The sequence below is a fragment of the Acomys russatus genome, chromosome 13 (genome assembly GCF_903995435.1).
Source record: "Acomys russatus chromosome 13, mAcoRus1.1, whole genome shotgun sequence".
Classification (NCBI taxonomy): Eukaryota; Metazoa; Chordata; class Mammalia; order Rodentia; family Muridae; genus Acomys; species Acomys russatus.
Genome location: NC_067149.1, coordinates 47,581,483 through 47,608,943, shown reverse-complemented (window position 1 = coordinate 47,608,943; position 27,461 = coordinate 47,581,483). Strand labels below are relative to the sequence as shown.

General features: G+C 42.6%; 1 protein-coding gene across 1 annotated transcript in view; it reads right to left on the bottom strand.

Moving 5' to 3' along the window:
* Kdm5a (lysine demethylase 5A) overlaps nucleotides 1-26,836 on the bottom strand; it is a 78,323-nt gene extending 51,487 nt beyond the window's left edge. The window contains 10 exon segments of the mRNA XM_051155258.1: nucleotides 2,311-2,469; nucleotides 3,156-3,275; nucleotides 5,402-5,560; nucleotides 7,677-7,768; nucleotides 10,664-10,769; nucleotides 11,880-12,014; nucleotides 15,581-15,751; nucleotides 21,587-21,709; nucleotides 24,589-24,666; nucleotides 26,446-26,836. Coding sequence (XP_051011215.1) covers nucleotides 2,311-2,469; nucleotides 3,156-3,275; nucleotides 5,402-5,560; nucleotides 7,677-7,768; nucleotides 10,664-10,769; nucleotides 11,880-12,014; nucleotides 15,581-15,751; nucleotides 21,587-21,709; nucleotides 24,589-24,666; nucleotides 26,446-26,610 — 1,308 coding nt within the window. The 5' untranslated portion in view covers nucleotides 26,611-26,836.
* Nucleotides 26,837-27,461: the final 625 nt, after the last annotated feature.

Sequence of the window (27,461 nt, the reverse complement as noted above, 5' to 3'; positions counted from 1 at the left end):
GCCATTTCCCTAGTCCTTAATTACTTGCTTCTTCCTAATTAAGGCAAAATGCTTAAATTATTTCCAACAAGCCCCGCATGTGGTGGCCCACGCCTTTAATCCCACCACTGGGGAGGCAGAGGCAGGTGGATCTCTGTGAGTTTGAGGCCAGCCTGGTCTACAAAGTGAGTCCAGGACAGCCAAGGATACACAGAGAACCGTGTCTCAACAGACCAACAAACAAATTACTGATAGCAATAAAGAAATAGAAAAGGTAACAAGTAAAAAGGGGGAAAAAAAGATCAACTCAACTTAGCTTTGTGCATCTTTACAGGGCAAAGATCTCAAAAGCATACAAGAAACTCTACCTAGCCAGCACTTGAAGAAAACTTATTTTAGAAATTACAAATAAGAGGTGGGCGGTGGTGGCGCAAGCCTTTAATCCCAGCACTCAGGAGGCAGAGGCAGGTGGATCGCTGTGAGTTCGAGGCCAGCCTGGTCTACAAAGTGAGTCCAGGATGGCCAAGGCTACACAGAGAAACCCTGTCTCGAAAAAACTAAAAAGAAAAATAAAAAAAAACTTTCTTTTTTAATAAAATGGTCTCTTACTATATTACCAAGGTGGACACAAACTTGTAGGTGCAAGCAATTCTCTTTGCTCAGCATTCCAAGTAGATTTATGAGTGTCCAACAAGTACCCAGCTGCATACATCAAACTTAATAGATTTTACTTACTGTAAGTGTGCCTGCATGTATGCATGTGTACCCTCAGAGGCCAGAAGAGAATCCTGGATATCTGGAAGAGTTTCTCTTTTTGTTTTTGATTTGTGTAGACAGGGTTTCCATGGCTGTCCTGGACTCTCTTTGTAGACAAGGCTAATCTTGAACTCACAGAGATCTGCCTGCCTCTGCTTCCCCAGTGCTGGGATTACAGGCATGCGCCACTGCACCAGCTGAAACAAGTATTCTTCTTCTTCTTCTTCTTCTTCTTTTTTTTTTTTTTTTTTTTTTGGTTTTTCGAGACAGCGTCTCTCTGTGTAGCCTTGGCTGTCCTGAACCAGCTTTGTAGACCAGGCTGGCCTCGAACTCACAGCGATCTGTCTTGCTTCTGCCTCCCAAGAGCTGGGATTAAAGGTGTGTGCCACCATGCCTGGCTGGAACAAGTATTCTTAACCACCCAGTCATCTCTCCAGCCCACTTTCTTGTGGAACAGAAAGAGCTAGGCAAAACCTTTGAACTAGGGCCAGTGACGTGGCTGCATGAGAAAAGGTACCTGCTGCTAAACCTGACAACCTAAGTTAGATCCCTAAGACTCACTCTATAGAAAAGAGAACAGGCTCTCATAAATTGCCCTTTTAGTACCCCAAACGATCCTCCAGCCTGTGTGACACACACATATATGAAACAAAACTGTTGTTTGTTTTTTTTTTTTTTTTTTTCCCCCGGAACTTGGTAGATCAGGCTGGACACACACATATATGAAACAAAACTGTTGTTTGTTTTGTTTTTTTTTTTTCCCGGAACTTGGTAGATCAGGCTGGCCCCAGAAACATCTGCCTGCCTCTGCATCAAGAGTATAATAAATTTTTTAACAAACAACTTTCAAAATGGATTACAATTTTAACTAAATTAGTTTTAAAATTTAGAGATAAAATAATTTTTTAAGATTTATGCATTTATTATTATGTATATAGTACTCTGCCTGCATGTACACCCACAGACCAGAAGAGGGCTTTAGATCATATTATAGATAGTTGTGAGCCATCATGTGGTTGCTGGGAATTGAACACGGGACATCTGAAGGGGCAGTCAGTTAGTTCTCTTAACCTCTGAGCCATCTCTCCAGCCCCTGATAAAATAATTATTAAAGAAATATTGAAGCCGGGCATGGTGGCGCACACCTTTAATCCCAGCACTTAGGAGGCAGAGGCAGAGGCAGACGGATCTCTGTGAGTTCAAGGCCAGCCTGGTCTACAAAGTTAGTCTAGGACAGCCAAGGCTACACAGAGAAACCCTGTCTCAGAATACAAGAAACAAAAGAATATTGAATATGATTTGTTCATGACAGTCTCAATATACAGCTCAAGCTGAACTACACATAACTCTCCTACCTCTGTTTCCAAAGCCTTGGGATTATAGGCATGGACACCCATGGCCATTTCATAAGCATTGTTCATAAAATTAAAGATTATTTATGTTGCCTAAATGCTACCTATTTCATATTTTACACTGGCATGGTCCCTTAGGATTAGAGAAAGTTTACTGTGAAACGCAGTATCAGCTTCTGAGTTTACGTAACATTTTACGTAGTTTACATAACAGTATACACACCTCTTCTTCTGGCAACATCTTTCTCTGACCATCCTTTATCGGGAATCCACTTCCAAAATCTTTTGAAGAAATATCAGCACCATACTCTACAATGACATCTTCTTCAATGCTGCTTACTAGCCGCCAGAATTCCTTTTCTACTAGTTCTGTAGGAACCATCTATTCCAAAAACAAAACAAAACAAAAAGCCAAAGATAATAACTAACTCATTTTAACTATAATCCTCTTAAACATAATACACAGACCAACTGAACAAAAACATAACTAAAAACAAACAAATCATCCCATTTCCTAGAACAGAATCAATTCCCATATCTCTCCATTGAGCATAGGGAAAAGCTAAACATAACTAAAATTTGAACTTTAAGATTTTTTCATACAGGTTGTAGTGGGGCACGCCTTTGATCTCAGCAGAGGCAAGTGGATCTCTGAGTTCCAGGCCAGCCAAGGCTACACAGTGAGACCTCATTTCAAAAACAACAAAAAAACAAAAGAGTGAAATTAACAGGTCCCAGGCTGGAGAGATGGCTCAGAGGTTAAGAGCACTGTCTGTTCTCCCAAAGGTCCTGAGTTCAATCGCCAGCAACCACACGGTGGCTCACAACCATCTATAATGAGATCTGGTGGTCTCTTCTGACATGCAAGCAGAATACTGAATAAATAAAAAAGAAATAAATTTTAAAAAAAGAAAGAAAGAAAAGAAAAAGAAATTAACAGGTCCTCAGTTTTGAGATTTGGTATTCTCTAGCTTTTTTTTTTTTTTTATTGTTCCTGATTTCTAATAAAACTTGACAGAAAAAAAATCTTTGCTTCTCTACAAATCAAGCTAAATGATAGCTACTCACATGGACTGGCATATTGAAATAATCAGACTTAAAATTATCGGCCATCTCTCCAAAGCTTTGAAGTGTGTATTCTCTTACAGCTTGCTCAAATCCAAAGGCTTCTCGAGGTTTGTTACATTCCTGGGAAAGAAAAAGATATCTAAGGGTAAGCTCACTGAAACTGAAAAAGAAAGCATTAAACTCTTCAGATATAAAGAAAAATGGATGGTAACTCAATGGAATCATGCTATCAGGTCCTAGGTTCGATATCTATCCATACAACAAGTAAATGCCTCAAATATGGCTTTTCTTAATCATTTCTCTAGCTGAAACAAATATAATCACCCTTATACAGCAAAACAAGTATCAGTTATTTACAACATATTATTGCTTGAAACCAGAATCTCACTCCATGTTAATTCTTCTAAGGTATTGAGACTGCCTTAGGTACTGGGGCTAGTATTATGTTCTGCCACCAAGACAAGTTCTAAGAGGAAGTAAATAAATACTCAGAGGAAAGAAAGGCCTGTGTTGTAGACTATCCATGGGACTATTAGGCTGGGTGAATGGTTTCTCCATACTACCATCACCAGAAATTCAAATACTTCTAAGTCTTTTAGCAGAAAGCAAGTAGTAATTAAAAGGCCAGGCTGGGCATGGTGGTGCGCCCCTATACTCCCAGCACTTGGGAGGCAGAGGCAGACAGACCTCTGAGTTTGAGGGCAGCCTGGTCTACAAAGCAGTCCAGGTCAGCCTAGGACTACATAGAAAATCTTGTCAAGGAAAAAGAAGAAAGGGAAGGAAGGAGACAGAATGAAGAAAAAAAGAAAGATTAAAAATAAAAGTAGAATAAAAAACCAAAAACAAAAAAAAGTACTATCAAGTCACATTTGGACAGCTAAAAAGCATCATCTATTTATAATAGATGGATAAATCTCAAATTTTAGAGTGACATGTCTAATTCTAAATTTAATTTAAAAATCATCCATAGGAGCTGGAGAAATGCCTCAGCTGTTAAGAGCACCAGCTGCTCTTTCAGAGGACCTGGGTTTATTTCCCAAAAACTACATCTAACCCCAGGTCAGGGAATCTGTGATGGTCTGTACCACTCCCCATACTCTCAGGCATCTGAATGCTTGGTCTGGGAAGGTTTAGAAAGTATGCTCTTCTTGACAGAAATGTGTCACTGGAGGCAGGCTTTTTAGAGTGTAAACACTTGTGTCCTTTAGTTCATTCTATTTTCTTGAAATTATGGTTCAGAGTGTGAATACTCAGCTTTCTGCTCCTGTAGCTATGCCTGCTGCTTTGCTGTGTATCTTGGCCATAACAGACTCTTATCCATCTGGTATCAAGTCTACAGTTAACTTTCTTCAACAAGTTCCCTTAGCCATAATGTTTTCTCACAGCAATAACAAAGTAACTAATAGTAGATGTGATCTCTTCTTTTGGCCTCCACAGGTATCAAACATGCATGTGGTATAAAAATATAAACGCAGGCAAAACACACTCACAAAAAAAGAAAACCTCTATATGTCACCTTAATTTTTATTCTAGCAAAATAAATAGGGAGGATGAGGCAAGAGGGTTCCACTGAGTTCAAAGGCAGATTGGGACACAATATAAGACCTTGTCTCAAAGAGGGGGAAAAAAAATCCTGTTTTTCAAAATGATTATTTCCAAAAGCCCATCTATACAAAGCTTCGTTTAACACCAGGCACGCCTTTAATCCCAGCACTCTGGGAGGCAGAGGCAGGCAGATCTCTGTTAGTTTAAGGCCAGCCTGGTCTACACAGTGAGTCCAGGATAGCCAAGGCTAACACGGAGAAATCCTATCTCAAAAAAAAAGAAAAAGAAAAGAGAGAGACAGAGAATAAGAAAAAGATGTGGGGCACACGCCTTTAATCTCAGCACTCATTAGGCAGAGGTAGGCAGTACACTGTGAGTTCAAGGCCAGCCTAGACCACAAAGTGAGTCTAGGACAGCCTGGGCTATTACACAGAGAAGCCCTGTCTTCAATACCCACCCCCCAAAAAATGTCTCATTCAACTAAAATAAAATTAACCAATAGTCAGAGAAAGAAAAAAAAAATTAAGACAAGCTGCAGCAAATACGGTTATTACACATCCATTCAAAATAGCTTTTTAAAATCCTAGAGATTTTTCAACAATTATAAACGAGACCAGGACAAGCTTTTAGGAACGAGTTTATATTGCATGCATGAATTACTGTCTTTAGTTTTAAATGGACCCATAAGGTTAAGTTCGTACCTCAGCAACACACTTAGGACACCTCCAGTCTCCTTTGGGCACATCAGGTAGTGGTGGAAGCAGACAAAATGTATGATAGCTGTCATCACATCCATCACACAAAAGCAATTTATCCTCATTGTTTCCCCGGCCACAAAACATACAAACATAGAGATCAACCTATGAAAGAAGGTAAGTAAAAATAAGTATATTTTCTATAATATAAAGTATTTTTCCCATGAACTACTCCTTAACATAAATAAAACAACGTACACTAATAATTAAACATAGCTTAATCCTAAAAATATCTATTTCAAACAGTTTTCCCCAGAACTTCTATAGGCAAATTAGCAAAAATATAAGAAGGTACCAGAATCAAAAGCACTATAACCAAGGGTATGGAAAAGTAAATTTATACTTCAAAAGCATCATTCATTCATTCCACATACAAATACTATAATACAGAGTACTGAGAACTATCAAATACCGCTCCTTAATGATTTTTAAGAATCCTTGGAAGACGCTGGAGAGACTGCCCAGTGATCTAGAGCACTGGCTGCTCTTCCAGAAGACCCAAATTCAATTCCCAGCACTCACATGGCAGCTCACAACTATCTGTAACTCCAGTTCCAGGAGATCCAACTTTTTTTTTTTGGTTCTGTGTAGCCTGGGCTGTCCTACATTCACTTTGTAGACCAGGCTGGCCTCAAACTCACAGTGATACACCTGCCTCTGCCTCCCGAGTGCTGGGATTAAAGGTGTGGGTCACCATGCCGGGCTGAGATCCAACATTTTTACACAGACTTGCATGCAGGCAAAACACCAATGCACATGAAAATAAATAAACAAATAAAAATGTAAAATTGTTTAAATCCTTGAAATCTGCGAGTGTTGGGGCTGGAGAGATGGCTCAGCGGTGAAGAGCACTAAGTGCTTTCCCAGAGGTCCTGAGTTCAATCCCAGGAACTACATGGTGGCTCACAACCATCTGTAAGTGATCTAATGTACAATGTATACATAATAAATAAATTTAAAAGAAAAAGAAATTCACGAGTGTTTGGTTCCAGGATCCAACCACAGTACCTACCCAAGTAGATACCAAAACCCATGGGTATTTATATTCTTTATATAAAATAAAATGGCATAATATTTGTCTATGTTCTATACATATCCTCACTCAGAGCAAGTAATCTACAGATTACTTATACTATGTAATTGCTTTAGAAACTGCCACACTAAGCCCTTTAATTCTAGGACTCAGGAGACAGAGGCAGGCTGATTTCTGTTAGTTTCAAGGCCAGCCTGGCCTACAGAGAGCTCCAGGGCTGTTACACAGATAAACCCTACCTTAAAAAAGCCAAAAGGCCACACTACATTCTTTAGTAAATAATGTCAAAATAAAGGGTTGATGTATGGTGGGCTTGTTTGCTGATGCATGCCTGTAATCCCAGCACAAGAGGTTAAGCCAGAATTACCTCACGCCTAAGGCCACTTAGGCTTCACTCTGAGCTCTAGGCCACCCTGGCCTATATAGCCAGAACCTACCTCATTTAAAAACAAAAACCAAAACAACTCTGTACTGCTCAGCACAGTAGTAATTTTTTAAATGTGTATGGAGGGTTTGTTTTTCGTTTTTTTGTTGTTGTTGTTGTTTTGTTTTCTTTTGTTTTTCTTTGCTGTGTACCATGTGCATGCCTGGTGCTCTCAGAAGCCAAAGGACACAAGAAGTCATCAGATCCCCTGCAACTAGAATTACAGATAGTGGAAGGGCACCCAGTGCATTAACCACTGTGCACTTCTCCAGCTCCAGAAACAATTTTTCTTAAGTCTTCAGTCTGAGCCGGGTATAGTGGCACACACCTTTAAGTCCAGCACTTGGGAGGCAGAGGCAGAGGCAGGTGGACTGCCTTGAGTTCGAGGCCAGCCTGATCTAGAGTGAGTCGAAGACAGCCAGGGCTCTGTGTAACAGAGAAACCCTATCTGGAAAAACAAAACAAACAAACAAACAAAAACATTTCCAATCTGTATTTAGTTGAATCAGTGGAAATAGAACCTCAAGGTATAAATGGCTAACTATAAAGATTTATATTGACTTCTCTAACTCAGTTCCCACACGCATATTATTTAGGGGAGTGTACACAAGACAAAGCAAAGTTAACATTACATAAACCAAAGCTACAAGCTGAGCTTTTCCACCATGCCTTCTAGTCAAGTGAGCTAATCTAACACCATATATTAAGAAACACCAGAATAAAAAATAAATTCTTTCCCTCCTGACAAATCCCAAAGCACTTACAAAGTTAACAGAGAGAGTTCCTTTCCGTTGTCTCATTTGCATGTTAAATGAGTCTGACCTGTTGGTAACTTTTCGTCTTCGGGTGACCTCATCTTGAAATAAAAAGTTATACAATGAAAGTAAAAGCTGAAGTTGAGCGATTACTACAGACAACAAACTATTTTAAATTATTTAAATTAAAGTCTTACGACACTATGAGGTAGACTGTTATTGTCTGCAGCTGAAGATAAGAACCTAAGGTACAGAGAAATCAGATAACTTCTTCAAGATCACAGTCACTATATAGCAGATTTGGGATTCTAATCTAGACAAATCCAGGGAGTTAAATCCTTCAATGCTGCCTGTATGCAGTACTTACTACGTTCTGTCTATATGTATGCTTTAGAGGGGCTCTTAAGGTAGTTACAGCTTTTTCTTTAAGATGACTACATGGAAAACAATAACTGTAGGGATGGCAAAAGATCAGGAATGGTTGTGCATACCTTTAATGTCAACACTCAGGAGGAAAGGCAGGCAGATATATTTGCGTTTGAGACCAGACTGGTTTACATAGCAATTTATAGGATAGCCACAGCTACACAGTGAAACCACATCACAAAACACCCGCATGGTGGCTCACATCTGTAATCTCAGACTTGTGAGGCAAAACAGGAGGGTTGCCAAAAAGAATAAAGAAAAGTAACCAGCAAATCAGAACAAAAGTTGAAAGATTTATTTATTCATTTAATTTTGGAAAAAGGGTCTCACAATGTCTGTCTGAGATACTTAATTCTTTTTTTTTTTTAAGACTTGAACATCAAGAGGGCACTAAATCTCATTCTAGATAGTTCTGAGCCACCATATGGTTGCTGAGAATTGGACTCAGAACCTTCTGAAGAACAGAAAGTGTTCTTAATCTCTGAGCTATCTCTCCAGCCCCAGGACTTATTCTTAAAAGGGTAATTTTAAAAAACATGTCTGATAAGTATTATCACACTGGTTGTGTGTTGTTCTTTTTTCATTTTTGTAATACCAGACTGATTTTTTTTTTTTGAGACAGGGTCGCTCTGTGTAGCCTTGGCTGTCCTGGACTTGCTTTATACACCAGGCTGGCCTCGAACTCACAGTGATCCACCTGTCTCTGCCTTCCGAGTGCTGGGATTAAAGGCGTGCGACACCATGCCCGGCCACCCGACTGATTTTGTATAGGCAAAATACTACTGACCTATATCTCTAGCCTTCTTTAATGCTATTTTGTTTCTCCAAACTGCCCAGATTGGTGAGAAATTTACTCTAGTCCAGCCATGCCTCAAACCTATGTTCTGTCTTAGCCTTCTGAATAGCCGGAATTATATAGCAAACAAGTTTTGAGAGTAGAACAATATTATCGGATCCCCTACAGTTCAACTCACAAATACCCATCTCATAAACACAGAGTGATAGCCGGGCGTGGTGGCGCACGCCTTTAATCCCAGCACTTGGGAGGCAGAGGCAGGCGGATCACTGTGAGTTCAAGGCCAGCCTGGTCTACAAAGTGAGTCCAGGATGGCCAGGGCTACACAGAGAAACCCTGTCTCGAAAAACCAAAAAAAAAAAAAAAAAAAAAAAAAAAAAAAAAAAAAAAAAAACCAGAGTGATATGTGATCTTAATAGTTCATTAGATTATTAGAGTCAAGTATGTGCAGCCTCTTCTTCATGAAAATAATTTTTTAAGTTAACATGTATAGAAGAGAGCTGGGTGTGGTGGTGCATCCCTTTAATCCCAGCACTCGGGGGCAGAGGCAGGTGCATCTCTGTGAGTTCAAGGCCAGCCTGGTCTACAAAGAGAGTTCTAGGACAGCCAAGTCTATTACACAGAGAAACTCTGTCTAAAAAAACTGAAGTAAAGCCAGGCGTGGTGACACATGCCTTTAATCCCAGCACTCGGGAGGAAGAGGCAGGAGGATTGCTGTGAGTTCGAGGACAGCCTGGTCTACAAAGTGAGTCCAGGACAGCCAAGGCTACACAGAGAAACCTTGTCTTGAAAAACCAAAAAAACAAAACAAAACAAAAAACCGAAGTATGTAAGAATAGTGCAACGTGATTGCTACATCAGGAATTCTACTCAGGAAATTTTCTAATATGACGCTAAATTAGGTTCCTTAAAGAATTATTTCAATGGTATAACATAAAAAGGACAAATTATTTAAAGCATTAAAATGATGGTCAGAGTTTAAAAGTTTACCTCTTCTCAGTATGTTTTCACACTAGAAGTCTGAGAATCCCTTTACTTTAAAAATAACAGCCAGGAGCTGGAGAGATAGCTCCAAGGTTAAGAGCACTGACTGCTCTTCCAGAGGCTGAGTTCAATTCCCAGCAACCACATGGTGGCTCACAACCATCTATAATGTGATCTGATGCCCTCTTCTGGCGTGCAGGTGTACATGCAGGCAGAGCACTGTATATATAATAAAGAAATCTTTAAAAAACAAAACAAAACAAAACAAAAAAACAGCCAGGAGCTGGGCATGATAGTGCATGCCTGTACTACCAACACTTGGGAGGCAGAGGAAGGCAGATCTCTGTGAGTTCGAGGCCAGTCTAGTCTATAAAGCGAGTTGACGACAGCCACAGCTACACAGGGAAACTCTATCTCTTAAAAAAAAGGAAAACAAACAAACAAACAAACCACAACTACTTTGAGAGCACTACATGGCAAGCAGTAACTTAGTCATTAGTGAAACTAAACTACCTTTTAGACACTAAATTTCCATGTTGTATCCTGGATATGGAGAAGGACAGATAATTCTTCTAAAAGTCCAAAAATGCAGTGTGATATTTGTTCCTTACATATTACGTTTAATAGTTCTACCACCAAAAAAAAAAAAAAAAAAGCCAGTCTACCTACATACCATGTAGCAAGTTTACAAATGTTAAGAATTCCCAGTACAGAGTGAAATTCAAATATCACTTGAGCCTTTTGACAACCATGCCACTGCACATCCTTTCATACCAGTAACAGATTTTACCTTCTTTATCTTTTGCTCCTACTGCCAGGCCCACAACTTTGGGTCCAGCCCCAAAAATCTGAAGTTTCTTCAGTTCTGTGTTTCTATTTACTTCTCCAGAATCTGACTAAAATAAATAAATAAATAAAATTAATATTAGCATTACTAGTTTGAATCACATAATTAGTTTTCTTTAAGAGATAAGGTCTTAGCTGGGCAGTGATGGCCCAGGCCTTTAGTCCCAGTACTTGGGAAGCAGAAGCAGGTGAGACCCTTAAGCCAGTCTAGGCAATGTAGAAAGATCCAGTCTCAAAACAAATAACCAAAGAGAAGTTAGGGGAGAGCGAGAGAGAAGGCTCAACAGTTAAGTGCATTAGCTGTTCTTCCAGAGCACCCAAAGTTCAATTCCCACCACCCACAATGGGAACTAACAACCATTTGTTTCTCCAGTTCCAGGTGATCCGACACCCTTTTCCTGCCTCCAAGGGTGTAAGTGGTGCACAGATATACATGTAGTTAAAACACCCATACACATAAATTAAATTAAAATTAAAAGAAAATAGAATCTGGGACCTAGGGAAACTATTTCAATATTTAAAGAGATTGCTATACAAGAATAAGGATCTGGCCAGGCGTGCTGGCGCACGCCTTTAATCCCAGCACTTGGGAGGCAAAGGCAGGCGGATCTCTGTGAGCTCGATGCCAGCCTGGTCTACAGAGTTAAGTTCCAGGACAGCTAAAGCTGTTACACAGAGAAACCCTGTCTCGAAAAAGAAAAAAAAAAAAAAAAAAAGAATGAGGCCAGGTGTGGTGGCGCACTCCTTTAATCCCAGCACTCAGGAGGCAGAGGCAGGCAGATCACTGTGAGTTCGAGGCCTGCCTGGTCTACAAAGCGAGTCCAGGACAGCCAAAGCTACACAGAGAAACCCTGTGGGGGTGGGAATGGTCCAGGGGGCTACTGAAGATGGCTTACCAAGTAAAGCATGTCCCACCAAGCCTGAATTGTGTCCTGGGAACCACATGGTAAGAGAGAGCTGACTTTCAAAAGTTGTCCTCTGACCTTCACATACATACTATGGTATGTACATAAACACACACCACAGACAAAAAAAAAATAGATTTGTTTTCCAAGACAGGGTTTCCCTGGGTAGCCTTGGCCTGAGTGCTGAGCACAGAAGTGCGAGACTACACCTGGCTACAAGAAAATTTTAAATGCTCCACAGACATTGACAGATACCTGAGACTTGACACGTCTTGTTCTCTTTGGCGGAATATTCATTCTTGTTCCCCGCTCTGGGGAAGGCTGGATATCAGTACTGAGAACTTCAGCCTCAATTTTTTCCTTAAGATCTAAGTCAGGCATTTGTACACCCTAAAAAAGAAGGACACAAAATAAGAGAAAATACACTAATAAAACAAGTTTTCAAATGAATGGAAAATTAGCAAAATTTTGGTAACTTCCTAACAGTACATGAAACCAGATGGCAATCCTGACCTCAACTCATCTATAAGCTCAAAATAATCCCTGAAAAAGCAACATCTGCTTTGTTCTTCGGAGTGTCTCTTGTAGGCCTAGAACTCCCTAAGTAGCAGACAATGACTTTGAAGTTCTGATTCTTTAGGATTATAAGCATCCATCACTACACCAAGCTCCCAATGGGCTTTGCTTGTTTGTATTTTTCTTTCTTCCTTCCTTTTTTTTGGGGGGGTTTAAAAAAAAAGATTTATTTATTATTTTACAGTATTCTGCTTGCATGTGTGCCAGCAGGCCAAAAAAGGGCACTAGACCTCTTTCTAGGTGGTTATGAGCCACTGTGTAGTTGCTGGGAATTGAACTCAGGACCTTTGGGAGAGAACAGCCAGTGTTCTTAACCTTTGAGGCATCTTTCTAGACCCTACTTGTCTGTATTTTTTAACATGCCCACCAGGGTTTCTTTTTATGGAAATTAAAAGCAAACACTAAAATTTATATGAAAATGCAAACTGTCTGAAAATAATGAAAAAGAACAAAATTAGAGAACTTATACTACTAGCTATCAAAATGTACTCTAAAACAACAATACTGAAAGAGTGCACTAGGGGCTGGAGATGGCTCAGCAGGTAAGACCATACGCTGCTCTTACAGAGGACCCAATTATGGTTCCCAGAACCCACATCAGGCAGCTCTCAAGTGCCTAGACTCCAGCTTCTGGAGAAGACAACCTCTTTGACCTCTGTGGGCACCTGCACTCATTTGCACATACCCACACACAGACATACACAAACTGGACGGAAAAGATGGCCCAGCCATTAAAGCCGGGCACAGTGTTGAGTCCAGGACAGCCAATGCCACACAAAGAAACCTTGTCTCAAAGAACTTAAAAACAAAACAAAAACCAACAAAGATAGCATAGTATTGGTGATAGGGAAGCCCCTCCTATCTGTGCGGCATTAGTTCTAAGCGCCCCAGCAGAGGTCTGAAAATGAAAATGTGCATAGTGCTGAACCCTATATACTTTTCCTGTACACTTACAGTTAGAATAAACTATCTTGCAAAGATTTTTAAAAGATTTTGTGTGTTGAATGTTTTACCTGCATACATATAAGTGCATGCATGTCTGGTGCCCTGGAAGACCAGAAAGGGGACCAGATCCCCAGCAGCTGGAGTTTCAGATGGTTGTAGCTGCCATGTAGGTGCCTAGGAACTGAAGCTGGGTCCTTTGCAAGAGCAGCAAGTCTCTCTGCTGCTGAATTATCTCTCCGAGCCCAAAACTTCAACTTGTAAATTAATCACAGTAAGATCCTGACTACTAGGAAGGCCAGTGAGAAAAAAGAGTAACATTCAAAATTGACCCATTACATTCCTCACAAAGTAAGTTAGAACTGAGCTAGAAGCTTCTTCATATTGGCTAGCTTTCAGAGTACTGGAAAATGCTATGTAGGCTGCTACAAAGACATCATCAGTCTTATTCAGTAATGCATGGTGCATTACCAATTTGACAGACATGGTGGACCTACTAACATAATAGTGGCATGACAGCTATGGTGGTGACCAACCACTTCATGCTTGTATTTGAAGTCTGTTCCACAGACTGGAAGCCATACTATACACATAATCAAAAAGCCTATGGCTTAGCCAGGCGCAGTGGCACATGCTTGTAATCTCAGACTAGGGGAGGCAGAGGCAGGCAGATCTTTGAGTTAGAGTCCAGCGTGGTCTACAAATTGAGTCCAGGACAGCCAAGGCTACACAGAGAAACCTTGTCTCAAAGGAAGGAAAAAAAGAAAAGGAAAAAAAAAAAAAAAAAAAAGCCTATGGCTAGAAAGGTGATACACCCTAGTGAGGAATTTACCGCTGTTATTTTGCTAAATGGCCAGAATATCCCTGTCACATTGCATTTTAAATGTTTATGATCGTGTATTAATGTTGGTGTCAGCTTTGATCAGAAAAGCTTCTTTCTGCAGTATGTGGTGCTTACTGCAACGACTTTTAACTGGCCAAAGTGCTAAGAATAAGAAACTATTTAAGGCTCAGACCTCGGAAATGGCCACTTTAAGCTTTAGGCAACATTAGAGAAGTGGGGCGAGGGCTGGACCTGGCCACTCTTAGTCAAGATTTCTCTGTGTAATAGCCCTGGCTGTCCTGGTACTCTTATTTGTAGACCAGACTGGCCTTAAACTCATATCAATCCAACTTCTCTGCCTCCTGAGTGCTAAGATTAAAGAAGTGATCCACCACACCTGGCACAACTCATACTTTTAATCCCAGCACTTAAGAGGCAGAGGCAGAGGTAGGCCTCTATAAACTGGAGGCCAATCTGGGCCACAAAGTGAGTTCCAGGCTATACAGTGAGACCCTGTCTCAAAAATCCAAAATAAGCTAAGCTCAGTGGCACACGCCTTTAATCCCAGCACTCGGGAGGCAGAGGCAGGCAGATCGCTGTGAGTTTGAGGCCAGCCTGGTCTACAAATTGAGTCCAGGACAGCCAAGGCTACACAGAGAAACCCTGCCTCAAAAAACAAAACAGAAAACAAAAGCAAAAGATGAAATAAAACCATTTTTAAAAATCCAAAATAGGCCAAAACAAAACTTTTTACAAAAATCAAAGATTTATCTTAAATATGAACACATCATTCATTCTCATTATCCTTTACCTTGTAAACCACTAGAAATATGTGGGAAAGATTAAGCTTTGTCCCAGGTGGAAGCAGTCTTGGTGGGCTTTATCCTTGGGGCACCCCATGAATACCTTGTGACAGACTGAGTGGAGCCATCCTGGGCCTGGAATTCAGGAAGCAGACCTGGGAACCCCAACTGGGCTATTGTTTTTCTAACTGACCCTCAATGGGAGAAGGAGACGGCCCTTCCCATGTGACTCAAGCAGGTGAGGAGGAGAGAACAAGTTGAGCCGGGGCTTGAGCAGGTGTGGAGCAGCGGACTGGCTGGACCAGCACGCGGGCCAGAGAGACACCTAAGTAAGAACCCATCCAGTAGAACGGATACCGGAAGGTTCACTCTTTTGTCCCTTTAACCTTTTTCCCTTCTTGTGTAAGCTAGTTGGGTTGTATAATAAAGTTTAATTATTAAGAAACAGAGCCAACAGAAATAGCTCTGATTTTTAGACTTTAACACATTTTCTTGTCAAATTTTGGTGTCTAGAGAAAGCCATTCCATGGTGTGTGTGTGTGTGTGTGTGTGTGTGTGTGTGTTGTGTTTTGAGACTGGGTTTCTCTGTGTAGCCCTGGCTGTCCTGGACTCACTTTGTAGACCAGGCTGGCCTCAAACTCACAGCGATCATCCAGCCTCTGCCTCCCGAGTGCTGGGATTAAAGGCATGCGCCACCACACCTGGCAGCTATTCCACTTTGTTATGCATAAACATATCACTTATAATGATATCACTTAGTTCATAATTGGCAAATTAGATTTATGAACTCTAAGAACAATGATGCATCTCACCATAAGGCTGACACCAGACTGGAAAAGCTCATATGGGTAGAGAATTCTTTCATAGTGTGACTTCAGAAGAGACCCAGTTCCTTTCCCTGGCAGATATCCTAAGCGGCTACCCACTTTAGACCATTTCTTCTCTTTGGTGACTATTTCAAAACCTCCTTTGCTGGCAACAATCTGAAAAAAAGAAGTTGGAATTCTTTAGGGAAAGATGTTAGTTTCAAGCATCCTAACTTCTATGATCTTAAAAGATAAAAGCTTTTCCTCCAGAGCAGCTGGTAGAGTGCTTGCCTAGTTCACATGAAAGCCCTGAGTTTGACGCCCAGTACCCCAAAACCTAGGTGTGGTAGTGCACATCTGTAATTCAAGCTCGCAGGAGGTGGAGACAGGAGGGCATCTTTGGCTACATAGTAAGTTGGAGACCAGACTGGGATACATGAGATTCTGACTGTAAAAATAAAATAAGTAGGCCAAGAAGATGGCTCAGCAGATAGGTTCTTGCTGCCAAGCCTGATGATTTGAGTTGCATCCCTAAAACCCACATGGGTAAGACAACCAGTTCCTACAAGTTGTCCTGACTTCCACAAATACTTCATGTCTGAGATCATGCATGTGCACACATACAAAATTAATGTTTTAAAAGTTCCACTGGGGGCGGGCATGGTGACACACACCTTTAATCCCAGCACTCGGGAGGCACAGGCAGGTGGATCGATGTGAGTTTGAGGCCAGCTTGGTCTACACAGCGAGTCCAGGACAGCCAAGGCTTAACAGAGAAACCCTGTCTTGAAAAACAAAACAAATCAAACAAAAAAGTTTCACCAGGCAAGTAAAATTCCAGCATCCTAACAATGTATCTTGTCTGTAAATATAAAAACTATGCTGGGGGTGGGGGGGGGGGACATGCCTTTAATCGTAGCACTTGGAAGGCAGAGTCAGGGAGATCTCTGTGAATTCAAGGCCAACCTGGTCTATAAAGAGTCCAGGACAGCTAGGGCTGTGTTATACAGAGAAACCTTCTCTCAAAAAACCAACAAAATGAAAAACTATTATGAACTTAAAATGGAAATTTTCAGGCTGGAGAGGTGGGTCTGTGGCTAAGAGCCCTCCCTAGCTTCTCTTCCAGAGGCCCTAAGTTCAATTCCCAGGAACCACATGGTGGCTCATAACCATCTACAATGTGATATAAAGCCTTCTTCTGGTCTGCAGGTGTACATTCAGACAAAGCACTCAAATACATAAAATAAATAAGCAGATCTTAAAATGCAATTTTTCTTTTATTAAACTGACACTCTGTTAACATACAAAGGAACAAACAATGATTTTTATAAATATCTAATCTTTAAACTTAATAGTTACTGGGTCCACTTCCAAAGAAAGATAATCTCCAGGTGCATTGGTGCATGCCTATAATCCCAGTCCTCAGGTAGGCAGAGAGAGGCAGGTGGACCTCTGTGAGTTCGAGGCCAGCTTGGTCTACAAAGCAAGTCCAGGATGGCCAGGGCTAAACAGAGAAACCCTGTCTCGAAAAACCAAAAGCAAAACCAAACCAAAGCAGAGAGAGAGAAAGATCCCAGCACTTGGGAGGTAGAGACAGATGGATCTTTGTGAGTTCAAGAATCAGCCTGTCTACAAAGTGAGTCCAGGAGAGGGTGAGAGTAAAAAAAGTGCTCCTCTTGCAGAGGACCAGTTTGGTTCCTAATACCCAAACTGGGAGGAAGCTCATTAAGCTTGTTAATTCTAGCTGCTGTGTGGATCCAATGTCTACCTCTTTAGGACTCCAGAGGCACCCGCATGCACATGTGCATATACACATAAACACAAAGACATATACATGTATACACACACACATACAGGGTCGGGGACATGCTCAAAGCTTGAGCATGCCAGTTATGCATATCCCACGACTCAAATAAGAGAATCAGAGCTCAAGGCCAACCTCAGCTTCACAGTGAATACAAAAGTAGTTTTGAGTCACATAAGATTTCGTTTGGAGGCCGGATGTCGTGGCATATGCCTTTAATCCCAGCACTCAGGAGGCAGAGGCAGGTGGATCGCTGTGAGTTCAGAGGTCAGCCTGGTCTACAAAGCTAGTCCAGGACCACCAAGGAAGGATACACAGAGAAACCCTATGTCAAAAAAACAAACAAAACAAAAAAAAGTTTTGTTTGGGTATAAATATATTTATGTAATGAAACAAACAAAAATCCTAAAAGGATGGGCTGGAGTATCAGTAGAGATAGGATGATCAGAATTTCAAGGTTGTCTTGGGCCACTCAATAAGCTGGAGACACATGAGACCCTGTCTCTCAAGAGAGGAAGAAAAAAAAAAAGAATGTAAGGACATATAGTGTCCTAGATTTAAGACCTTTTATGTTGTGCATGGTGGTACACATCTTTAATACCAGCAGCACTCAGGAGGCAGATGCAGGTGATCTCTGAGTTTGAGGCCAGGCTGGTCTACAGAAAGAGTTCCACGATATCCATGGCTCCACAGAGGAATCCAGTCTTAAGAAACCAGCAAACAAATAAAAAGATCTTTTTATTTACTGGGTATTTATAGTAAGCAGTGCATGTGTACCACCACGCTCTCCTAAAGGTCAGAGGACAATTTTGTGGAGTTTGTTCTTTCTTTCTACCTTCCTTTACTTGGATTACAGGGATCAAAATCAAATCATGAAGTGGCACAACACTTTACCACTGAGCCATTTCACTAGATCTACAACTCAGTAAAAAATTCATATATAATACATAGTGCCAAAAAGGGAAAAGCATCATAAATTTAGTACTTGGAAATGCGAAAGAGTTCAAAAGAGGGTTAGTTGAAATCTTATTTATTTTGTAAAGCCTATTACTCAGGCCAGCAAGCCAGCTCATCACATAAAAGTACCTGCTGGCCCATGCCTGACAGAGTTTGAATCCTTGGAGCCCACAATAGAAGGAGAACCAACTTCTGAGAGTTGTCCTCTGACTTCCATATATGCACCATGGCACACAAAAACAGTATTTTGAAAAGTAATGACACCAGGTGGCAGTGAGGCATGCCTGTACTCCCAGCACTTAGGGAGGCAGAGGCAGGCGGATTTGTGAGTTCAAGGCCAGCCTGGTCTACAAAGGGACAAAGGGAGTCCAGGACAGCCAATGCAACACAGAGAAACCCCATCTCAAAAAAACAAAAAAAGAATGTGTGTATGTGGTGTGTGTCATGCCCCCCCATGCCCCACCCACTCTCCAGCCCCCCCCCCTCAAAAGAAAGACAGGGTCTCACAATGTCACCCTAGCTGGCCTACAGCTCACTCAGACCACGCTGGCCTCACACTGAGGGAGACCTATCTCTACCTCCCAAGTGACACGATTCAAAGTATGGACCACCATGTCTAACCAAAAGAGAATTTTTTTTTAATTCTCAAGACAGGGTTTTTCTGTGTAGCCCTGTCCTGGAACTCAGATATCTGCCTGTCCCTGCCTCCTAAGTGCTGAGATTAAAGGTGTGTGTCACCAATTACCCAGCTCCAAAAAACAATCTCTCCCCTCCCCGCTACCCTGGACAGTTTCTCTACATAGCGTTGACTGTCCTGAACTCTTTTTGTAGGCCAAGTTGGCCTTGCACTCACAGAGATCTGCCTACCTCTGCCTCCCGAGTGCTGGGATTAAAGACTTGAGCCACCACCGCCCAGCTCAAAAAAGAATTCTTAAAAGAAACTTATAGGGGCTAAAGAGATAGTTATGATCAATTACCATGCAACTATGAGGACCTAAATTTGCTACTATACCCATGTAATAAGCTAGGCATGGTTTCGTGTGTACCTGTTAATGCTGATGCGATGGAGAACAGAAACAGAAGGATTGCTAGAGCTTGCTGGCTTCCACCCCAGTGGAAAAAACTAAGAGTTTATGAATTTAGATTTCAAGATTCTGCCTCAAAGAAGTAAGGCAGTGGTTTTCAACCTTCCTAAAGCTGCAACCCTTTTAATACAGTTCCTCATGTTGTGGTGACATCCCAACCACAAAATTATTTCATTGCTACTTCATAACTATTAATTTTGCTATTGTTATAAATTGTAATGTAAACATCTGATATGTAGGATTATCTGATAGGCAATCCCTATAGGGTCAAGACCCACAGGTTGAAAAACACTGGAATAAGGAAGAGTGAGATAGAGAGAGACACTCAATGCCTTCCTCTGGATTCCAAACGTCCATAGGTACACACTGTCACATACACATGCACACATAAGCAACTGTAGGGGCCAAGCATGCTTTTGTGTACCTATGTAAGTTTGATGCCGCTGAGGGCAGAGCTGGGACATAGTATGTAAACAGCTTTGCCACATGTGACAATTAGTATTCACTATCAGCAGGATCTAGAATCTCCTGAAGATACGGTCTGGCTGTGCCTGTGAGGGGTCATCTTGTTTAGGTTAACTGATATGGGAGAACCATGCCCTGGGTAGAAACCCTGGACTACCCAGAATGCAGAAAGAGAGCTGGGCACAGGCATTCATTGCTCTTTGCTCCTTACTATAGATACCAGAAGCCTCCCTCAAGCTCCTTCTCCACCATGATAGACTCTAACCTGGAATTATGTGACAGAATAAGCCCTTTATCCTTGAAGTAGCTTTGCCAAAGTATTTAATCCCAGCAAAAATAAAAGAAACTAAGACAGCACACAAGTAAGTGTGAGAACCTGAATTCAAATCCTCAGAACCCATGCAAAAACTAGGCAAGCTACTGAGTCTATCATTTTAGTGTTCCTATGGATGAGGAAGAGACACATGAACCCCTAGAAACTTGACCTGCTAGCCTAGCACACACAGTGGAGAACATCAAGCAATAGACCCTATCTCAAACAGTTGGAAGATGAGGACCAACACGCAAGGCTGCCATCCGACCTCCACATGCACACTGTGTTGCAAGTGTGTACAAACATACAAAGTCTGAGGCCAGTTTGATCTAAATAGAAAATCTGAGGCCAGCAATAAGGCAAAACACTGCCTCAAATTTATTTTAAAAAAAAAAAAAAAAGCTTTTTTTTTCTCCCCCTAAATAAATAAATAAAGAGTTAGTATGGTGATGCACACCTGTAATTGTTTTGTTTTGATTTTTCGAGACAGGGTTTCTCTGTATAACAGAGCCTTGGTTGTCCTAGACTCGATTTGTAGACCAGGCTGGCCTCAAACTCATAGCAATCCACTTGCCTCTGCCTCCTGAGTGCTGGGATTAAAGATGTGCACAGCCACTGCCACCACCACACCTCCACCCCCAGGCACACACCTGTAATTGTAACTGAAACATTTAAAGGAAGCAAGAGGATCAAGAAGTTCCAGGGCATCCAGGGACATAAAGCAAGATCCTGTCTCAAAAAAAAAAAAAAAAAAAAAAACCACAACAAAATGGGGCAGTGTTGGTGATAGAGCCGGGGGAGATGATTCCACAGTTACAGTGGCTATGGTGAAAGCATGAGGACCCGAGTGTAATCCCTAGGATATGGCTCATGGCAAAGTGGCTGCCTAGCACTGCAAAAAGTTCAAGTATTTTTAAAACTAAATTGAAGCCGGGCGTGGTGGCGCACGCCTTTAATTCCAGCACTCGGGAGGCAGAGGCAGGCGAATCGCTGTGAGTTCGAGGCCAGCCTGGTCTACAAAGTGAGTCCAGGATGGCCAAGGCTACACAGAGAGACCCTGTCTCGAAAAACCAAAAAAAAAAAAAAAAAAAAAAAAAAAACTAAATTGAAAAATTTGCCAGGCATGGTGACTCATGTCTTTAACACCAGCCCGGGGTGGGGGGCAGCAGAGGCAGGAGGATCTGAGTTTGAGGGCAGCCTAATCTACAAAGCAAGTTCTAGGATACCCAAGACTTTTACACAGACATTATTTAAAATTTTTAGAATCAAGAATTCAAGAATCAATTTCTTCATGGGAGATCCGGCACAAACTGAGCATGTACTACTAACCACCACTGAGCTGCATCTCAGCTCTTCTGTTCAACTTCTAAGCCAAGTATCAGCCTCACCTTGCTTAAAGCATACAAATCCAGGATTTTTCTCTCCACCACGGGGATCTTCAACGTAGATCCTTGAAGTTCCCAAAATTTTGCCAGTTGATCCAAGAAGTCCAATCTTACTCTAGTCATTGCCTAAAGGTATTAAAATACAGAAATCAGCAACACAGGGCTGGAGACACAGCAGAGGGGGCAGGGACTTGAGGGTTGAACTCCGGTTGTGTGGCCACGTTAAAAGGATTTAATAAATTGAGTGTTAGCAGGCTTGGACACAGAAAACAGCAACACAAGTGACCTCTACTATGGAAGCCCAATGATAACTGTGACTGTGAAGAGCAATAGGGTATATCAAGTCGCAATACTTCAACACCTACTGACCAACAAAAAGCCTGAAACCTTTTGTTACCTTTGCCTCTAATCCAAAAAAAAGTAGCAGTGCCTAAATTACCCCCTACCTCAGCTCTGCCTTCTTCCCCATTATTCTGTCTGTGACCGCTGTCTCTCTTACTCTTATTTTAAGCTATCTTCCTTTTTTAAAATTTATTTTTATTTTATGTGCATTGGTGTTTTGCCTGCATATATGTCTGTGTGAGGGTGTCAGATCCCCTGAAACTGGAGTTACAGACGGTTGTGAGCTGCCATGTGGGTGCTGGGATTTGAACCTGTGTCCTTTAGAAGAGCTGCCAGTGTTTTTAACTGCTAAGCCATCTCTAGTCCCAAAAGCTATCTTTCTTAATAAAGTTCTTTGCTAGATGTTAAAAGAAAGCCTCAGGGGACTGGAGAAATGGTTCAGTGGTTAAAGGCACTGCCTGCTCTTCCAGAGGTCCTGAGTTCAATTCCCAGCAACTACATGGTGGCTCACAACCATCTATAATGTTATCTGATGGCCTCTTCTGCAGATAAAGCACTCATATCAATAAATAAATCTTTAAAAAATAAATAAATAAATAAATAAATAAGAAAGCATCAGGCAGCCATGGTGGTCCATGCCTTTAACTCCACAATCAGCAGAGGCAGGGGATCTCTAAGTTTGAATCCAGCCTGGTCTACAGAGTGAGTTCCAGGACAGCCAGGGCTACACAGAGAAACCCTGTCTCGAAAAACTAAAAACCAAAACTAAAACAACAACAACAACAGTTGGGGTTTTTTGAATGTGTATAAATGTAGTATGTCTACAGATCTCGCACCTGATCCTGGAAAATGAGTTTCAGAAGGTAGAAACCACCATGTCAATGCTGGGAATCCAAACCAGAGCCTCTAAAAGAGCAACAAATCCTTTTTTTGGGGGTGGGGGGGGGGGGTGGGGGGGTGTTGTTGTTGTTTTGAGACAAGATTTCTCTGTGTAGCTTTGGCTGTCCTAGAACTCACTTTGTTGACCAGGCTGTCCTAGAACTCAGAGATCCTACTGCCTCTGCCTCCTGAGTGCTGGGATTAAAGGCATGCGCCACCACCGCCTGGCTGCAACAAGTACTCTTAACTGTTGAGCCATCTCTCTAGCCACTGTTATGCTATTTTAAATGTAATTCTGCTTCTTTCTAATGCTTTCCTACATAAAAGCACAAGCATGGTCTATAGGCCCTTTCTCTAATAAACTTTATTCCCAAAGAGTAATCACTTGTCAGCTTATTTACTGAACCAACCACTGCCGCCTCCCTTTTTATATCCAACAATATGAAAACATCATACTTTTGTATGCTATCTTACATAAATTTAATTAGGGGGAAAAAATCCAAGTACAGAGCTAGGCATCATAGCAAGAGCCTTTGGTAACCCCAGAACACTCAGCAGGCTCAGACAGGACTTCCGTGAGTTCAAAAGCTAGCCTGGACTACATAGTAAGTTCCAGACTAAACCATATTGGCTACAAAGAAAGCCTGGCTCATGGAGGTGGGAGGGTGGAAACGGACGGGAGGAAGTAGCTCAATTGGAGGAGCACTTGCTGAAACCCAAGGTTCTATCCCTAGTATCATACAGACTGGACAAGACAGTGCACACCTGTGACTCCAACACACAGGAGGGAGAGGCAGGGGATCAGGAGAGCCAGGTGCTCCTGGGCTATGTATCAAGATAAGTGACATCAGCACGCCTTTAATCCCAGCACTCGGGAGGCAGAGGCAGGTGGATCGCTGTGAGTTCGAGGGCAGCCTGGTCTACAAAGTGAGTCCAGGATGGCCAAGGCTACACAGAGAAACCCTGTCTCGAAAAACAAAAACAAAAACAAAAACAAAAACAAAACAAAAAAAGATAAGTAACATCTTAGGCCAAATAAAAAGAAGAAAGAAAAATAGATTTCCAGTTATCTCAAGGTAACTACTATGTTTTTCCACTATGAAAATTTTTTTTTTTTTTTTTTTTGGTTTTTCGAGACAGGGTTTCTCTGTGTAGCCTTGGCCATCCTGGACTCACTTTGTAGACCAGGCTGGCCTCGAACTCACAGTGATCCGCCTGCCTCTGCCTCCCGAGTGCTGGGATTAAAGGCGTGCGCCACCACGCCCGGCTTCCACTATGAAAATGTTAAAAAATACTTTTCTATTATCCCAGTTAAGTGACAAAGAAAAAAGGTAACTGCCTGGCATGGTGAAGCACACTTTTAGCCCCAGCACTTGGGAGGCAGAGGCAGGTGGATCTCTGTGTGTTCTAGGCCAGTCTGGTCTACAACGAGATTTCCAGGACAGCCAGGGCTATTACACAGAGAATCTTGGCTTGAAAAGCCCAAAATATTAAAATAAAAAATGTAGTAACTTGAACTATTTCAAACAGTCTTAAAAGGCACCTTTCTCAAATATCAACTAACTATTCTATTAAATCCCAGTTAACACAAACTTGGGGCCCTGGTACATGAACTTTTCAAAGTTCTCCATTTATATCCTGAGGTAAACAATCGGGAGGCTGGAGCTACAAAGCCATAGTAGAGCATCTGCTCAGTCTGTGGGAAGCCCTGAGCCCCACACACCACAGCCACTAAGAAAGAAGTAAAACAAAACAGAAGGCAGAAATATTGGTCTAATACTCACCTCAAGTTCATTCAGGCGCTGGACTCTAGGAGTGAAACGGAAGGTTTTCACTTCACATGCAAATGGAGGTTGCCAATCCTAAGTGGGAAGAATTATTCTGGTTATTTTGCATGGAGCTGCCACAAATCATAGTAACACTACATTAGTATATGTAAATCTTCACTGTAGAGACAAAAAACAAAGCAATATTCCTATAGAAAGTTTTCATTTTAATATTACTTGGAAAAGAAATTCTCAAATCTTTTTTTTTCCCCCGAGGCAGGGTTTCTCTGTGTAGCCTTGGCCATCCTGGACTCACTTTGTAGACCAGGCTGGCGTCGAACTCACAGTGATCCGCCTGCCTCTGCCTCCCGAGTGCTGGGATTAAAGGCGTGCGCCACCACGCCCGGCGAAATTCTCAAATCTTACCACCCCACAATACACAATTATACCTCCAAGGTTATCCAGTAAGAATACAATGAGCTTGTGAAACACAAAACAGTGTCCAATAAACACACAGATTTACCAAGTAAAAGTTAAAAAATGGTAATAATCCAATGATTGGTTATGGCACATGCCTGTAATCCTGGTACTCAGAAGTAGAGGCAGGAGGATCAAGAGTTCCAAGTCAGCCCATACTACATAGCTTGACCATCTCAACAAAAGAAAAACGTACTGCAAAATGCCCACAGTCAAAAATTGGTTCTACTCTTAACAGGGCTTACAGAACTCATTTTAACAATATCCAGTCGACCCTGGTGCTGATTTTCCAATGTTGTTTTTCTCCCATGTTACTGGGGGTTGAATCCAGGGTCTTGCAGCACTCTCTCCACCCCAAAAACATTACTTGGAAAGCACTAGCTTAATGAATAAAGAAAAAACCCCTTTGACCTTGAGCTTATCACTTAACCTCTTAGGAAATTAATTCCTCTCATGGGGATATCATTTGCTTTCCGAACCTTAAAAGGTAAGGAAAATTAACCAATTTATAGGCAAATTTGGTCACTTATATTACAGTTCTAAAATCTTTGTCCCTAACTTTCTTTCTTACATCAAGAGACTTCAACGTTTTCCTCCATCCCCATTTATTGATCAACTCTTTGTAAACCTCTACATTAAAAAAAAAATGAATAAATAGCTGACGCTCATTATCTAACTCAAGGATGCCTTTCTTGTTGCAGTAATAATTAGCTTGGGGGTTCTAGCCTCGTGACATCATTCTGTAGACAACTAGAGCTCAGATTACATCTTGGGAAAGCTTTGATAACTGGAGCATTAGCAGGCTCGGACACAGAACAGCCGACAGAAAGTGGAGTTTTTAGGACGGCAACACAATGGTTGTGCACGGGCGAATGACAGGGCACTTCAGCCACCTTTCCTAGGAATGGCCCGAAGCCATTTGTCGTCCTTAGCGCCGACCCACACAACAGTATCCGTGCCCAAATCAATTCTGAAGTCAGACAGGTCGCCGGGACACCACTTTCTCTCGTGTGAAGGTGAACCTTAGAGCTAGGGAGACGGCCCAGTGGGAAGGGCAGAGCCTGACAATCTGCGTTCGATCCCTGAGACTCACAACGCAGGAGAGAGTCGACTCCCACAAAATGTCCTCTGACCTCTCTCCGCGCGCGCATACACACACACACACACACACACACACACACACACACACACACACACACACACGCCATTAAAATAAATGTAAAAGTGGACCTGAAACTGCCGAAGAAACCAAGGCAAAAAATTAAAATTAAAATTAAAAAATTTAAAAACATCCCCAAAAGTAGCCTCCGGCTACCGAGTAACGAGGAAGGAGCTACAGGAAAGTTCCAGCAAAAGTAAGGACCCCCGCCCGCCCCCCCCCCACCCGGGCTCGGCTACCTTGGGTGGACGGATTTTGCAGATGCCGGTTTTCTCAGCCAAAGGCCGGATGCGGCCGATGAAACTGAGCGGGTCCGTGAACTCCTCCCAGCTGGGCTCAAAGACCGGGCACTCGGGCGGAGGCACGAACTCCGCCGCGTAGCCCCCCGGGCCCACGCCCGCCATGGTTACAGCCAGGGGGGCCCTGAGGCGACAGGCGGGGGGGGGGGGAGAAGCTGGGTGACGGCCACCTAAAGCCCTCTCACGTCTCTTCACAGGGGCCGCAGCGCATCTTCTCAGGAGAGAACTGGCCCTCACAGAAACCCCAGAAGCCGCTTCCTCCCGTCGTTTGTTATTGTTTCCTTCAGGGCTTTTCCTCTCAGGGACCGGACGCTTCCGGAAGTTAACGTGCTGCTAAATCAGTCCGCCACCGCAGGAAACAAAATCCCCCGCGCCGCCGCGACTCCCTAGTCGGGTCCTGTCCCCTTCCTCCCTTTCAGGGCAGCCGGCGTGGCTTCTTCTCGGCGTGCCCGCCAAAGCTCCGCGCACCCCGCCCACCCCGGGTGCGTGGCCTTTGAAGGCTCCACGACCTCTCCTCGAGGAAAGGCCACGGAGACGCGATCCCGCAAGGTGGAACGCGCTCTTTCCGGCGCGCGGAGGAATGTGTAATGCCTCAGAGAGGGCAGAGGTTCTGTTTCCGGTGAGGCGGTTCCTGTTCCTCTTTGTGTGTTAGGGACGCGGAAACAAGGTGGGCCCCCTGCTGTGGCCGGGTCCGCCTCGGCTGGCCCCCGAGCTCTGCTTTTTAACCCTATGGTCTGTGTTTGGACAAGCATCTGACTCTTGACAGAACTTCCGTGCCTCTTGTTTTATTCTCTCATATGTTTACGAAGAATCTCACCGCGGCCTCTCGCCTCTCCGTGACCGCTTGGTCTCAGCCCGTCTCCGTGCTCACGTCGGCCGGCCTTAACCGCCAGCTGCCAAGTGCTTTCTCACCACACGGGGAAGCGTATAGCCCCCGGCCGGGCTTTTCCAGCTGC